This window comes from Anolis carolinensis, chromosome 5, assembly GCF_035594765.1.
Source record: "Anolis carolinensis isolate JA03-04 chromosome 5, rAnoCar3.1.pri, whole genome shotgun sequence".
Lineage (NCBI taxonomy): Eukaryota > Metazoa > Chordata > Lepidosauria > Squamata > Dactyloidae > Anolis > Anolis carolinensis.
Window position 1 is genome coordinate 119,416,175 of NC_085845.1, and position 15,654 is coordinate 119,431,828.

Here is a 15,654-nt window from a genome sequence, read left to right on the forward strand (position 1 = left end):
ACCTCTAAGAACTTTAAATTCTTCCACAAAGGAAACATGACCTTTTAAAATCTGATTTGCAGTCTGTCATGAAAGGCAGCCCGCATCACATGATTCTTCTAAAATGAAAGGGTTTCTCTCGCCATTCTAATATCTTTTACAGTCTTTCACCCCATTTAATAGGGCTGCAACGGGGCACATTTTTTCTACCAAGAGTGACTGACCTACAGGAAAGGAAAATTAGGAAGAAGTCTCTCGTCATGGGAGTGTCTGGAGCTAGTGGATAGAAGCATTAATTCTTTTTCTGGTCCACACCTTTTGAAAACATCCTGCTTTCCCTACTCAATCAGGAAGTAGTGATGTTTTCTTCTGTGCTATTGTATTCTCCACAGAAGTATTCTCCATTTGGGGAACGAGAGGTTGCAAAAGAGAATAAATTATCCTGCGTGATGAATTGGGGGCATTGCCTGTGAATCATTTAACATAAACAATTTGGTTTTGTTTCGCAGTGGGTCGGTGGGCAAGGACCACACTTGACTTGTTCTCCCTGTTTAGAACTTCAGTTTTACATAATAAAACTGATGGAGTGAAAATTTTCCACTTTTCTTTCATTCATCCAACATCTTTCTCAGCCTTCTTTTGAAACTGGATTAGATAATTATTTTTAGGATTTTATTTTTGTGTGGGTGCTTTTTTAAAAGACAGTACAATCAGTTAGATTTCCATGTTCAAGGTGCTGTACTTTCCCTATCCAAGTGGATAGCTGATTGCCTTTTCTTCATCTGAACAGGGAAAGCATTGTGAAGCCTTGCAAAATGGGGTGTGCCTCAATGGGAGTATGTTGGGGCAATGGAGGAGTAGCTCCTTTAAGAGATCGAGTTTTCCACTATGCATATGTTTCCAGTTTTTTTCCATACAGTGATAACTATGTTAGAAATATTGGGTTCTCTGAACCACCAGATTTTTTAAATCCCCTTTTATTCTCAGTAGAAAGTGTATGGGACTTGGGAGCACTTAAAGAAAGCTTGTATTTTTGTGACAGTTTAATTAATATTTTACCTAATTCTTTTCCCTTTCCTTTCCCCGTATTTTTGTAGGAACTTAGGTACGACTCTTGAAAGGAGAAACAGATTCTGGTCTGTTTCTACATTGGCAAAGATGCTGATAAATATTTTGGGAGGGAGTCAAAAGATCAGGGCATGTGTTCTGGATTATAAAAAGGAATTTAGATGCCAGTATCTTAAGTTTCATTTTCTTAAATCTTTCTTCAATAACAAAGAGCCAAGGCATTTGAAAAACAAAACAATGACTTCTTGTACTTCACTTGCTAAGTCTTAATTTCTGCAAATTTCTATGATGCTGATTAAGTCCTGTGATTTATACATTAAGACTTTTTCAAGTCTTATGCTTCTTTTTACACGTACATTGTAAAAGATATTGCTTAGTAGGAGAGTAAACTTATGAAATGCTTGTACAAAGCTTGTTATATAGGTTTTTTTATCATGACCAGTGACAGGTGTGCTATTAAAAGGCATTGTTGCTTTATGACTTGTGAGTAATGTTATGATTTTTACTGGAAAGCTAAGATTCAAAATATGAATATTTTCCATACCTTTCTATTTAAATCTCATAAGAAGTCAGTCCTGATTTTTTAAGTGGGAAATTTTCAGAGGTAGGGGGTGGGGGTAGAATTGCAAATATTGCAAATTAAGATTGTCAGTTGATAAATATTAGTAAAGCAGTTAGTGATTATGGGAAAGCTGAAGTAAATTTACAAAAGTAAATGGATGACAAGGTCATTTGATGGTCAAACATTTTTTTCTTGATATCAATACCCTGTTGGCTAAGCAATAAGACTTCATTCTGATTTTTCTAACTGCTTCAAAATGGGTTCTCAAATAAGGAATGAAGAACCATATAATACAGGCAGTATAGCAGAACATGGTCCACCATTTCAGCCATACCTGATTGGCAGAAATTAGCACATTGTATACAGGAGATTCATAAGCTTCTTCCTTCCAAGAGAGCATATATCAGATGTTAAGGTAGGTCAGAGTAAAGGATCTGTGATATTTAAGAAAATTGAGAGTGCAAAAGCAAATAGCTGAAACAGTGTTTTTGCTGAGATTGGCGCTACAGGAAAATATTGGATTCTGACTCTGTCGTCCTGCAGAACTACATCCCAGATCTGTTTTTTAATTATTTCCTTAGCCCTGGAGAAGCTCGAGCACATCAGGGTTAAGGAAGAGAAGCCACAGAAACATACCTCAGACTCAGAAGAAGGCAAAGCCTAACAAATCTTGCCAAGAAAATTTCTATGATAGGTTCACCTTAGGATCTCCATAAGTTGGAAACAACTTGAAAGCACACAGCAGCAGTCTCTTTATGCCATAATGTTTCTATTTTGTTGAAAAAAGAAGCTTCTAGTCTTTTTAATGATTTTTGTGGGAATAGACATACAGACAGATCAAAATTCCAGGCTAGAAATTTGCAATCAGTCTGTTCTTTGGAAGAACTAAGATTTTTTTCAAAGCGACATTCTCATTAACAAATGAGACACAACTAACATTTTCAAACTGATTATTTTACAACCAGCTAGTAGCTCTTTATTTTCAGGGAATGATCGTGATCCACCACTGAAGTACTTGTTCAATAAGTACAGAGTATGTTTATTACAAGAAGTACTTAGAATCCCTTTTACACAAGTAGCTGTTGTGTGATATGATGAACACACAAAAAGCTTCAGTTAATTGTGTCAATGCTGACTTACCAGTTTTGCTTTCCAGTTATTTCAACTTACCTGTTAATTTTATTGAATAAAAACAAGCAACTTAGCAGAATGATAAAAAGCAAGGCTACAACTTGCTGCAAACAGAAGCTACAAGACTTTTATTGATCAGTTCATAGATCAATGGAAATTTATGCTAAGGGAATCTTCTTTTAAAAGGTGGCTAATTTTTCAGGAAACGAACATGACTTTACTAATGTTCAGATGTTGTACTGTGTATTCTTTATTGCAAGACCTCAACATGTATTTGAGTGAATGTATTTTCCAGTTACCATATCCTGGTTCACCTTAGCATTACATGCCTCTCTGTTCCCTGCTAACTTCACCAATATTATATTGTCTTGGTGAATATTCTACCTTCTCATTTAATAGTGTGTTTGTGTGTCAGTAAAGATACTGCCACATCCTTCTCCCTTTCGCCAAGCACTATGAAGCCAAGAACAGGTTGTCTCTGTGTTTGTATTTTCCTGTGCTTGGCATCACAGCCATTTCCAGTTGCTATGATAAACCATTTACAGAGGAAGTTGTCTCAGCCATTTCAGGTTCCCACTTACTCTGGAACACCCTGAATACAGATGGAAACCTCAGAAGAATGCAGCCAAGCTATAATAAGGATTTGTTTGTGTAACTGTTGCATAAGTTTAATCTTAGAGTAGTGTTTTAAAGTTCCCATGATCAAAGGTGGCAGTGGCTCCCTTATCTTGGTATATTTTAAATGTTCCTAGATATTTATGTGTTATTTCCAGGTGCTGTAGTCTATATTTCAGAATAAGGCAATTACAAACTACCTCCACATTTTCAATGCCCTAAAAATCATATGAAATTTATGAAGTTGCCATTAGCTGACTTGAATTCACATGCACACATATTTATATGTAACATATATTACAGAGCACGTGGTGATCTAAAGTCACCTAGAGTTTCTCCTCTGGTTTAGACCATAAATGGAATCCATCTGATCACTTATGGATGTGTGAGGAATTACATGGAATGTTACTTGGATAAACCAAGATTTCATGTTGAATTCATCCACAGGACTCCCTGATTCCTGCTGTGATGGAATCATGTACAATATTCTGCATAGAATTGTAGGTTGTGAGGTCAATATTGTTGTACAACCTTGTGGATAATTGTGTAGTAGTAGTAGTAGTAGTAGTAGTAGTAATAATAATAATAATAATAATAATAATAATAACAACTTTATTTATATACCGCCCTATCTCCTCAGGGGACTTAGAGTGGTTTCCAACATATCAGGAAACGTACAGTCAGTTAAAACATACAGCAATTAAAACATTGTAAACATAAACAGAAGTGCATAAAGCAGATAACCATACAACACATAACTGAACATTTAGAAACCTAATAACAAGACTTAATAAATCCACATACAGTGGCCAGGATTTAGCGTTGGAGTGGCCAACTATAAAATGCTAAATGTGCAAGGTATTTCAATACATAGTGGGCAAGGGTGGATAAAGAGCTAAGTGAGGGCCTAGCTGGAGGGTCTAAGGAGCTCTATTCACCAGGTTAAACCACCAGGTTTTCTTCATGGAACAAGATTAAAGTGGGAGCTTGCCTAATCTCTCTAGGAAGGGCATTCCAGAGCCGGGGAGTCACCATCGAGAAGGCCCTCTCCCTCGTCCCTACCAATCTTGCTTGAGACGGTGGCGGGAGCCTCTCTGGAGGAGGGCCTCTCTGGAGGATCATGGGGGAGATGTGATCACAGAACTGTGTAGGTATTTTGAATGGCTGAGAAATTGTTAGTTTTAGCAAAAGGGAGCTCCATTCAGATTCCAGGTCAGCTCCAAATCAGAGAAAGCGTGGCATCCAAAGAATGTCAAAGCAAAACTTTCAGATAATGCTCCTTACACAACTTAGAAGGATGAGGGCACAAGGTGGTAAAAAAAGAGGGACCCTCCAGTATAATAAAGCAAGATAAACACTTCTTTGTGGCTGGAACAGAGATTTCTGAGCAATCGATGCAGCTTTTATGGTAGGGTTTAGTTTATTCTGTAAGTTTGAAAGGAAAGGGAGTTCATGAAATGTGAACTCCATGTCATGCACTCCCTGACCCCATTTTCTTATACTTTCAGAATCCTTTCAGTTGTTACAAAGTTTGTCTATTTTGCAGCTTAAGTAGTATTTTTGGCATGGAGTTGGTTTGAACTGCGCAAAGTGCTTTTCGCTCTGATTCAAATCAACTACTCCCAAAGAACTTTTTAAGCTGTGAGGGGGATAGGCTTAAAGGGTCGTTGAGGTGGAGAAAATTGGCACTAGCGGGAGGAGCGCCTTCTGCAGCTGATGGTCTGTTTTCCCTGCTCCCATTTTCTTTTCTTGCCTTAAGAATTAGATCCTAGGCTGAAGGGAAGTAAGTGGGAACTTGAATGCTACTCAGTATTCCTATTTTAGATTTGTTCCTTCTTAAAACCCATTACTCCTTCTGTCTGGTAGACCCTATTTTCCTGCTATACTGTTGAAATGTGTTACATAGATATTGGTAGTAAGTGCTTCCTAAATGTAAGGACTCACTGAATTGGAGATTGTAGATGTCTCTTATCATTTTTCGGGCAGTGGTTTTGTTTATGACTTTATCCATTGTTCGGTGATGACCAATACTCTTCCACCCTGCTATCGTATTAGGTGGCTCTGCCTAAATGTATCAAGGTTTATAGTAGTCCCCTTTGGGGTGAGAAGAGCGGGATATAAATGTAGTAAATAAATAAATAGTATCCTTTCTCCAGACATAGACCCATTAATGTACATAAAAGCATGGAGGGTTTGGAATGTAAAGTCTCTCCACAGATCCTTTATAAGTAACATTTTTACAATGTGAAAAAAATGAGAGAGACTTTGTAGATTTTACTGTATAAATTAGTTGTCTATTGTAAAAGGCTTTTGTCACAATTGTTTCAGGGTGTTTAACATGCCAAGGCATTGCTGCCCAGGCTGGAAACGCTCTCTATTTCTTCTAGTAAACAGACTTCACAGTTTTTGGTAGTGTTGAAAATACCTCTTCATCCACAGTAAACTTTGGGGAAAAATACATTTTAAATGCATTTCTTAAGACATAAAAGTACAAGGCAGTGGGCGGGGGAGAGCTAACTTGGCCAGTGTCCTATAGCAAGTTTTATTGGTCAGTGGAGATTTGAATCTCTAGAGGGCAGTAAACTATTCATACTCACTCTGCAGGGAAATCCTCTACATTATGTTCAGTGGCCTTATTCCTAGGCAAGTTAAATCTGCAGCCTTTGTTTAAACAGCCAGATTAAAAGCCCTTCAATTATGCTGTACAAATCAGATTAATTAAGCATACTTTTAAAGTTGATGGAGAATAAAATTACTTAGGGGCAACTTTAGAGAATGCATTACTGCATCAGTTTACTTGTTTTTCTATTACAAATCCAAGGTATCGCTCATCATCTTGAAAGCCATTTGCAAGGCTGCCTCTGGTTACATGCAAGGACAAACTCTCCTGTGTGAACATGACCTTCTTGAACAGCTGTGTTAAGTTAAAACAATGGAAGTAGTGATCCTCAGTGAAACTTGTTTCAAACTGAGCTTATGGTGTTCTTTGAAGAGATCAGACTCCATGAAGTTTGAGCTAGATTTTTTGCTGTCATGCTACTTTCCTTCTTTTTGCCATCTTGCTTTATTTTATTTTTTATACTCATTTCCTGTGTCATTCCCTCAGCTATTTGTCAGATGTATTCCATTGTCATGTGTTTCCTTATGCTACAATTACAGTGAATATGTAGTTAAATACTTAATTGTAAACTTTAGAACAATGTAGATACAGTATTCCCTCCCTACTTTGCGGTTTGCTTTTCGCTCTCTCACTGCTTCGCGGTTTTTTGCCTGAGAGGTGCGCATGCGCAAAAGGTGCCAGTTTCCCTTTTGCGCGTGCGCTCTTCCTCTTGTCGGTGACCAGCTGGGCCACTCTGGATGCCGACGAGAGGGAGGCACATGCAGAAAAGGGAAACTGGCAGGCGCCGGAGAGGAAGAAGCACAGGAAGAAGGCTTGCAAAGGGGAGAAAGGCCACCCAACTACTAATATAATGTGTAAATACTGAAATAAATATAGTGCCCCTACTTCACAAAATTTCACTTATTGCGGGTGGTCCTGGAACGTAACCCCTGCTATAAGTGAGGGAACACTGTATTTGATATTTGGATATTCTTTGCATGTGCTTCCTCACCACCATCCTTTACTACTATTTGGGATTGTACAATTTTGTTTTCAATTCTGTTAATAATGCTTAGTGTTATGAGATACACTTGCTCATTCCATTTGGATGATATATGACTAATCCTTCTTGTATAAGGCACTTTTCATGTGGGGAATTGTTGTTGCCTATCAGCATGAGACTCTATAGTGGTGTCTCAATATGTATATATAATTTGATAGTATCTTTTATGAAAATTACTTTCCTATTTTCAAATTCTTGACATTTTCATACTTATCAATTAAGTGTAAAAATCCGAGTATGTGGTAAGATTCTGATTTGTACTTGTACTTTACTGTCTTGTCATTTTAAAAATGATAAGGTATAATTTAACCCTTCTCATCACTAGCTGATTAAAATTGTCAAGATACATCTGTGCAGCTGGTTGCAGAAGTGACTAATATGACAGCAGTTTGGGAGAGAGTGGAACGGTGATGGTTCCAATAATTCGGGGTGGAGGGAATTTTTTGTAAGGTCCCTGAAAGAGAGAGAGAGAGAGAGAGAGAGAGAGAGAGAGAGAAAGAAAGAAAATGATGATCTAAAAATGTTAGTTATTAGCTCAGTTGTCACTCCCTATTTGAATATGAATATACAAGCTCACAATGCAGATTATTTTGCCTTCTCCACTTTTCTCCATCTATGTGAAACCTCCAGGAAAGTCTTGAATTAAATATAATCAATATTGTGATAACATAAACCACACATCTCTGTTACATGATTCCAGAGAACACCCACTTGGGCTTGCTGGTATGACTCACTAAGTAGAATCCGATGGCTGGACTGTACTTGAACCCACTTGTGTACCTCTTAATAGTTTTGTGCTCTCTTGAGCTCTCTATTTGAAGTTCTTTTCAACTTTCCCTTATGGTACTTTTTGACTATATGCCTTGTTTCGGTATTTAGACTAGAGTTGAATACACATTTCGGGCTGCATTGTCAAGCAACTTTTGTACTGCGAAGGGGTCCTGAGTCAGCTTTGTGGTTGGCTAAACCTCACACAGAGGTGATCCAAGGTAACAAGGGGCAGAGCATCCTTGATACATGCTTGATCTGAGTTTAAACCAAAGTCACAGGATATTCTGAATTCTGGTCCCAGTATTCAGAGCAATCCATAATTTTGGGTTTGTGTAATCAGTTATGTCAGTTCTAAAGCAGAACTGGCCACATGTACACTGCCATCTCATGTTTCCTGGGATACTCCTGTTCTCTGTGTTGCAGCAGTCTCTGGCTGCAGTCTGGCTGCAATGGTTGGCCATTGCCTGCTGTGACATTGGCCAGGGTGAGGGGATGATCAGGAAAGAGATGGGGTAGGGTGGTGATTCCTCCTTTCCCCATGCTCCCTCTCTAGTTGTCTTGTTTTAGGCAATGGCTCATCGGTAGGACCCATGTTCTATTACAATACAGAAAATGGGACGGGATGGTAAGGGTGGTTATCTGGCAATACCAAACCAGGTTCAGTGCTACTGGATAGTAAGGACTCTCTTCCACGTCCACAACAATTTACAGGGGGTTGTGTAAATCATCTCAGGGCTGATCTGCCATACAGCACACCAGATTAGCTCCAGGGTAATGGATCAGTGTGGATCTGTCCCTTGACTCTATGAAGAATAGGTTCTGATATGGCGGGGGCTGGTAATGGCCCACAGACATTTTTTTAAATTTCAAAAGCTTTCAAAAGTATTTTGAGTAATGTTAATGCATAGTTTCAAAAATTGTAACATTTTTAAATTTTGTTTTACACCTAGTATATTGTTTAATATGTTTTAGCTTAATTAAATTATCTCATTATTCTTTTAGCCTGTTCACCCTGCTTTAAATCTACTCGTAATCTGCCATGAGATCTCTTGATAGAAAGTGTGTTATAAAGACTTCAATAAATAAATAAATCAGATATTACTTTAATTTCATTTTGAATTTGATTCCTCTCTTTCAGTTGTGTTGTTCTGAATCTAGCCTTAATTCTCTTGGTAGCTGATATGAATTCTACATTCAGTTATACTTTTTAATATAAATATCAAGCATGGGTTTAAAATATTTAAGATAAATAAGAATAACAATTTAAGAGTATTAATTTAAAAATATTATTTTAACCTCAAGTGAAATAAAAGCACAAATAAAAATCCCTTTTCTGTGTTTGCCAAAAGAAGCAAATGAGATTAGCTTGATTTTTCTTCCCTTCCCCCCACAGCTGTAAAATGGCTTGTCTTTTAATTTTCAATCAGGTCACTGTCCTCCCTTCGCCTTCAGAATTTGATCTGTGAGAGGTATCAAGTGTTCTCTTGACTAGTCCTCAAGGGAACCGATAGTTTCCTTGTGTCTTCTGTTGAAAAAACATAAGGAACCCTTCCCAACCTTCTTTTACAGAATAAACAGAATACAGTTTCAGTACAGTATCATGTATTAGGTAACCTATGTAAAATCAAGAACCAGTTGGTCTCAATAATAATTTTTTGTGATGTGGTGAACGCTTTTCATGGATGCTTCATATCTGCAGCTTTCATTATTCATTTCTTTACATGAACTGCATGATAGCAGTTTTAGGTCCAGGCAAAAGAGGCCCACCCCTGTTGCAAATCAAATTCCCTGAGTTCCAAAAATTGTTTTAATTCTGGGGTGGGATAGGGATTGGCTTCTTATGGAGTCTCTGTTTTATTTATATTACAGTATTTTGTTGGTCTGCCCATATTTATCTATGGGTATTTTTACTCTGCCTTCCACAAAACATCCTCAAAGCTGTGATGTGTTTGTGTTCAAATATGAGGAGGAGAAGAGAGAGAGAGAATGGACGCTGACTGCCATATATAGCCACTGTAAACTATGCAAAGGAGAGGAATGTGCTTGTCCTGCCCCATCATTATGCAATTATGTTGCTCTCCACACAAAAAAATATTACTTTTGGAAGAGGAGAACATCCCCAATGCATGACTTTCCAGGATTCTGAATTATGTGGTGAACAAGTCACATTCTGTATGTAGAAAGTGACAAAACATGCAAGGTGGTGACAGAACTATTGCTTCCCCCTTCTCAGTTGTTTATTTTATAACTACGGGATTGAGCTAAAGTCATGATCCAATATAGGAGATTTTAAGGTGATGTGAGTGAATTCCTCTGGTGGGGTTGAGTTTAGGGCAAGCTTTCTCCCCTTGCATTTTAATTAAACTTTATTCAGTTTAGAAAAAAAATGCTAATAACAAACCAGACGCAGATGGTGGAAAACAAAACAGAATAAAAAAATGAAATAATGCAAAATAAAACTAAACATGTAAGTCATTAAATACATTAAAAACAACATTAAAATGTTTACCTATTATAATGTATAACATTATTATTCCCTCTGTCACAAACGTAGGTATTGTTATCACCAAAATTATTTCTAAACTCTATACCCACTAATTGTGTGTCAGTTGAGTTGTATTGGTAACTGTTTACAAATCACAATATACGAACTAAACCTGAGCTCAATACCCCTAATCTAATATCTCAATTTTCACTCGCCAAACCTTATTTTCTTGAAATCATTTTGTGGTCTTCCCAAATATTGTACAAATAAATTCCAGTCTCTCTCAAAATATTCTCCAATCTATCTATTAATAAATATATCCGTTTATCATTTTCTTTTCTTTTAACCAATCTATTTTGAAAGAATATAAATTATTTCCCAATATTTAGCATAAACTATACCATATACTACATTAATCTTCCATGCACTTTTTTTGATATCGAAACTTTCTCCAAGATGGCAAGCAAGAAAACATCCAGTTTTAATTCTGCTTTATCTTTCTCCCCCCCCCCCCTTTTTTTTTGTCTAATCATCATCCAGGTTGTTCTTGTTTTGCTTTCCTTCATTTCCAACTCATATGGAAAAGGAACCAGCTTTTTTTTTACTCTTCCAACAGTTGTTACTCATCTCTTTATACATTTATGTCAATTTAACTAGATAAAGATACCACAGATTTCAGATTATAACAAAGAGTGTACTTAAGGTTCTTCCAAATTTTCTCTCATTGGGCCCAGTTAACACTACATCCTGAACTCGTAGACTGTTTGATCATCCCGCTTTTTTATTTGTTCCTCTTCCTGATTTTTATTAACAAATTATACATTATAGCTAGGAAATACATCATCTACTAATCCTTTCTCAGATTCTGATTTAATTCCCTCACAATCTCTTTTATGTATGCTTTACATCTTTCCAGGATTTGTAAATAAGAGAACCATTTCAACTTAAAATCTCATCATATTTATGATTAAAATGCTAAAACAGTGAAAACATGTCATGGTTAAAACTGTGTCTTTTAACGTAGTTTTACTTAGATAGTTGGACAGCTGGAACATATTGCAGTATAGAGTATGTGATATGGAGAGGTGATGTATAGGGTCTACCAGATTCAGGGCGATGGAAATGCTGTACTTGCTCTGAAGCTTTGAATAATGGACTTTTCCATTGATTTCTCTCAAGATTGAAATGTAGCCCTTCCATCCTCATGAAGCCTTGACATAATGTTGTGGTTTAAGCATTTGGCTAACAGCAGATTTTTTTTAAAAAAAGAAAATGTATATGCAAGCTAAGCTAACAGCAAATTGTGTATGTTTGCTGCAACTATCACTACACTTTCCTACGTTTAGTGAGTTGTTCTTGCTAGGCTATTATTTATTCCATTAGAATTTCAGGAACGGGACAGTTCAGTGTTTTGTTCAAATAGTGCTGCTTTGCAAGAGCAAGTGTTTTTGGTAAAATCAGATAAGATTTCAGCTAATCATGACTTTGATTAGTGTATGATGTTGTGTTGTTGTTGTTGTGAGCCCCTAAAACTGTTGAAAATTCTGTGCAGTTATTAAAAAATAAAGAGGCCCTAACAATTCAAGAGACACAAAACAAATGGGCAAGAATGAGAAAGCTAAAGGGAAATGTGAAGCATGGAATGCTCTGTTCTTTATCACAGTATTGCCTCTCAGCTGCCTGGTGAGAAAACTATTTTTCTTTTGGTTTTGTAATCTTTGTTCACCTGAGAGTACTTTAAATCTCATCTGATTATGGCATACAGTTCACAGAGTTGATGTGTTCCCTGGCATTGCCTCTTTAACAGAAACTTTGGCAAAAATAAGGTTGGATAAAAATAACAGGAAAAAGTAAGGATAGATTCTTATACTACAAAAAGAAGAGTAGTTCAACAGATTCAGTAAATATTTTGTTTAAAACTTTGGAAAGTGGATACATTGGATTCATGTAAACCTTGGATATGTCAGCAAAAATATTTTGAATATTTTGAAAAATATTGATTCCATTGGAGCGTCTCCAAATGGATCTAGGGATAATCTTTAATATTTCACCATTTGCCACTTCTCTTAGGATTTTGATTTTGGTGGATTTCATTAATGTGCTGGGATTAAATGGTGAAGCAACTTATCTGCTTTCTTGTTTTCTGTCTATTTTGCTATTCACTCATATTCGGTAAGGGGTTTGGTAGGCAGCTCCTGTTTCTTTTGCCTGTTGCAGGCAGGAACACATAGCAACAGTAGTATTGCTAAAGCAGAATTCCTTTTCGTCCGAGCTTATGCCTTGGTTTTTTGTTATTACAAGTATGATCCAGCAAATTTACAAAGAAAGCCGGTGTTCCTTCATACTTTCTTTACCATCCTCCCAGTGCAGATACTGCTAAAAAGCTTCCAACTAGACAAACCAAAGAAGAAAAGTAGGGCCTGAGGGCAGACAAACATCTTTTAAAAAGGTGTTTTTTTGTCAGGAGCTTTGTCAACAAAGGTGTACCTGTGTCTTTACACTAATCATGGTGGAGATGTTGAAAATATCTGACAGAAGAACTAAATTGGTATTAATGTGTATGGAAAATAAACATAGAAGATGGTAGTGTTCTTTGGTGTTAAATAGATGTTCTTCTAGGCAAGATGAGTGTTCACTTTGAAGCTAGAAGTTTCAAGGGTGAATTCTGGATTCCCATTTCCATTTAAGTATATACTAAATTTCTTAATTAACAATTCACTTACCTTAAAAAAATGAATGTATCCAGGTTGCCCCCCCCCCTTTCCCGTGTGTAGTATAACAATCAGTAAAGGGGAAGTAGAGTTTCCTGTTCATGAATAATTATTCTCCTGACACTTGGCTTGGAACATCTGAAAATGTAATTTAAGAAATTGCTCTTTGTCAAAGATGAAAAACCATTTATTTATCAGTAGAGAACTAACAAGAAGATCTGTGGATTGTATTTGAGAAAAGTAATGATTTCCAAACTCTAGTTCGTTAGGTTTTTTGGATTTAAATTCCTTGGCCGATGATAAAGGGTTTCTGGGAGTGGAAGTCCAAAACATCAGCAAGACCAGCATTTTGGAAACACTGATTCTAGTACATTGTGCATAAAGAAATCAAGAAATAATAGTGGTAGTGTGCACGTTACGATGATTTATGAGTAGGGAATTTGGAACAATCCCTTAGCAGAAACAGTTTTCCTGCAGTACCTTTGTTGCTTCTTTTATGTGACTTTTCAAGTCTATAATGTTTTCCCCCTTTCTCCCACAGATCCTTGTCATTTATTGAGCCCACCATGTTTTACAGAAGAGGATAAATATAGTCTAGAAGCTCTCCGCACAATTCATAAACAAATGGATGATGACAAGGATGGGGGCATTGAAGTAGATGAAAGTGATGAGGTAAGTGGAGGAAAGACTTTACTTTCAGTACATTTTTAAATAAAAATATGAAAATTATATGAACAGTAAGAAAATGTGTATAGTCCTTAACAGTGTTTTGGTGTGCTTCAGTAAAATGTGGGGCTTATAAGACTCTTGGTATAGAATTTTGTTGATAGACAACTAATAATGCAAGACGTTGGGTTGCTGTGAGTTTTCTAGGCTGTATGGCTAAGTTCCAGAAGCATTCTCTCCTGACGTTTCACCCACAGCTATGGCACGCATCTTCAGAGGTTGTTGACCTCTGCAAGACTTTTATGGCATTTTTCATTACTTATATATTAATGTAAGTCATTTGTGAAGGGTGCAGATCTTTTCAGTGGCACAGTGAAACATTGAGAAATGAAGATAAACAGAGGAGCACAAATTATTTTATCAGTTTTATCCCCATAGCAGGGATGTTTTGATATCTGTGTAGTTTCTAGAAACCTACCTCCAGTTCACCTTTCTCCTTTTATCTCATACAAATGTAAACTAACTGGGGGAGAGCAGAGACAGTCAAAAGCTACGTTGTCATAGTTGACACACAGTGATGCAGGCAACTTCTGGAAACTACTGTGGAACTTCATGAGATCCTGGGTGATGATGTTATCATTGTGCTTCTACTTTCAGAGCCTAAGGGTGACTGCTTAGCTATATTGGGGGAGGGAGGTAAATCCAGGCTGCAGGAAAGTAATTCTCAAAATCTATTTGAAGATTTGGGGGGGGGGGGAGTAAAAAGGGATTGCAAGAGGACTCTTGACATCCAAGAAGCTCTTTTTTGTCTTCTTGAACCCTTTTAATATTCCCCTCATCCCTAGCATTAAATTTGAATACAGATTACAACGAGCTTCTTACCTATCTTAGCAGAAAAAATGGTTGCTGGACATGATATGCAAATTTTAAACCATTTGTTGTCCTATAGTATTTTCTTGCTTTTGACAGGTCAGCTAGGAGGATGAATTTCATCAGTCTTGTACAGGTGTATGGCCACATGTTTCGATTTTTAGTTGTTGTTTGACAACATCCTGGCAGCTTAAGGTGGCAATTTTTAGAGTGTAGTTAAATATAATAAAGGATAAAAGAAAGTGGAAATGTTATAGTTGACAGGGAAGTGGAGTGGATTTCTCCACTCACATTTAACTTTATAGCATCAACCTGTTTCTGGGTTGAAATAGCTTCTTATCATCTAAATGCTCACTGGGCCTGTATTCCTGACCCCTGAACAGTATGTTCAGAACTTGGTCCTTTGGTGAGAGCTTTCTTTTTTGACCAGTTAAGGAAATATTATTGCCTCCAAAACTGTTAAGTCCATATATTATTTAAGCAGCACTCTTCTTAATAATAACAAAAAATATTTATCTGCTTTGGACAACCTTTGGCCAGCCTTTACCCAACTGCAGGGAGTGAGAAATGAGGGACAGAAGAAATAGTTGTTGATCTTGGGTGAAGGTTTAAGGTTTTATAATGCAACAGCTGGATACTTTCTTGTTGATGTGTGAAGAGGAGTAAACTAGATGAAAATAGGAGAGGGCATCACTTTGAAAAACATTTTTTGAAAAAAATGTGCTGGTGAATAAATTATCTCTGCCTACCTTATTTTAATTCTTGGAGGCTTGGTGTGTGAAGAAAAGTGTTAGCTAATAACACACAGCAAGGTAGGCTACAAAGACGTAGATTAAACCCTTCTGAGTGATCATATATGTTGTGCTTCAAAGAGAAGCTCCTTCTTAATATATATGAATGAGATAGACATGTGTATGCATGTATATAGTTTCCCCATGTGTGGTTTGGCCTCAAGTATGAAATAAAATTTAATATAATGTTATATACAGAGTTTAAAATGATCTAAACTGGACGTTTGTTCAGTAATCTCCCCTCAAAACCGGTCGTTTGGTGTGAATATCTTTGATTGTTAGGTGGGGACTTGTAATACTAAATACTTGGTCATAAATTGGAGATCTTGGTCTTATTTAAGAC

General features: G+C 36.9%; 1 protein-coding gene across 4 annotated transcripts in view; it reads left to right on the forward strand.

Annotated features, from left to right (window-relative positions):
• Positions 1-15,654, forward strand: part of stim2 (stromal interaction molecule 2) — a 73,471-nt gene that overhangs the window by 22,856 nt on the left and 34,961 nt on the right. For all 4 annotated transcript variants that reach the window (XM_062982195.1, XM_062982197.1, XM_062982196.1 and 1 more), the window contains exon 2: positions 13,526-13,656. In XM_062982195.1, the coding sequence (XP_062838265.1) occupies positions 13,526-13,656 (131 nt within the window). The remainder of the gene's footprint in view (positions 1-13,525; positions 13,657-15,654) is intronic.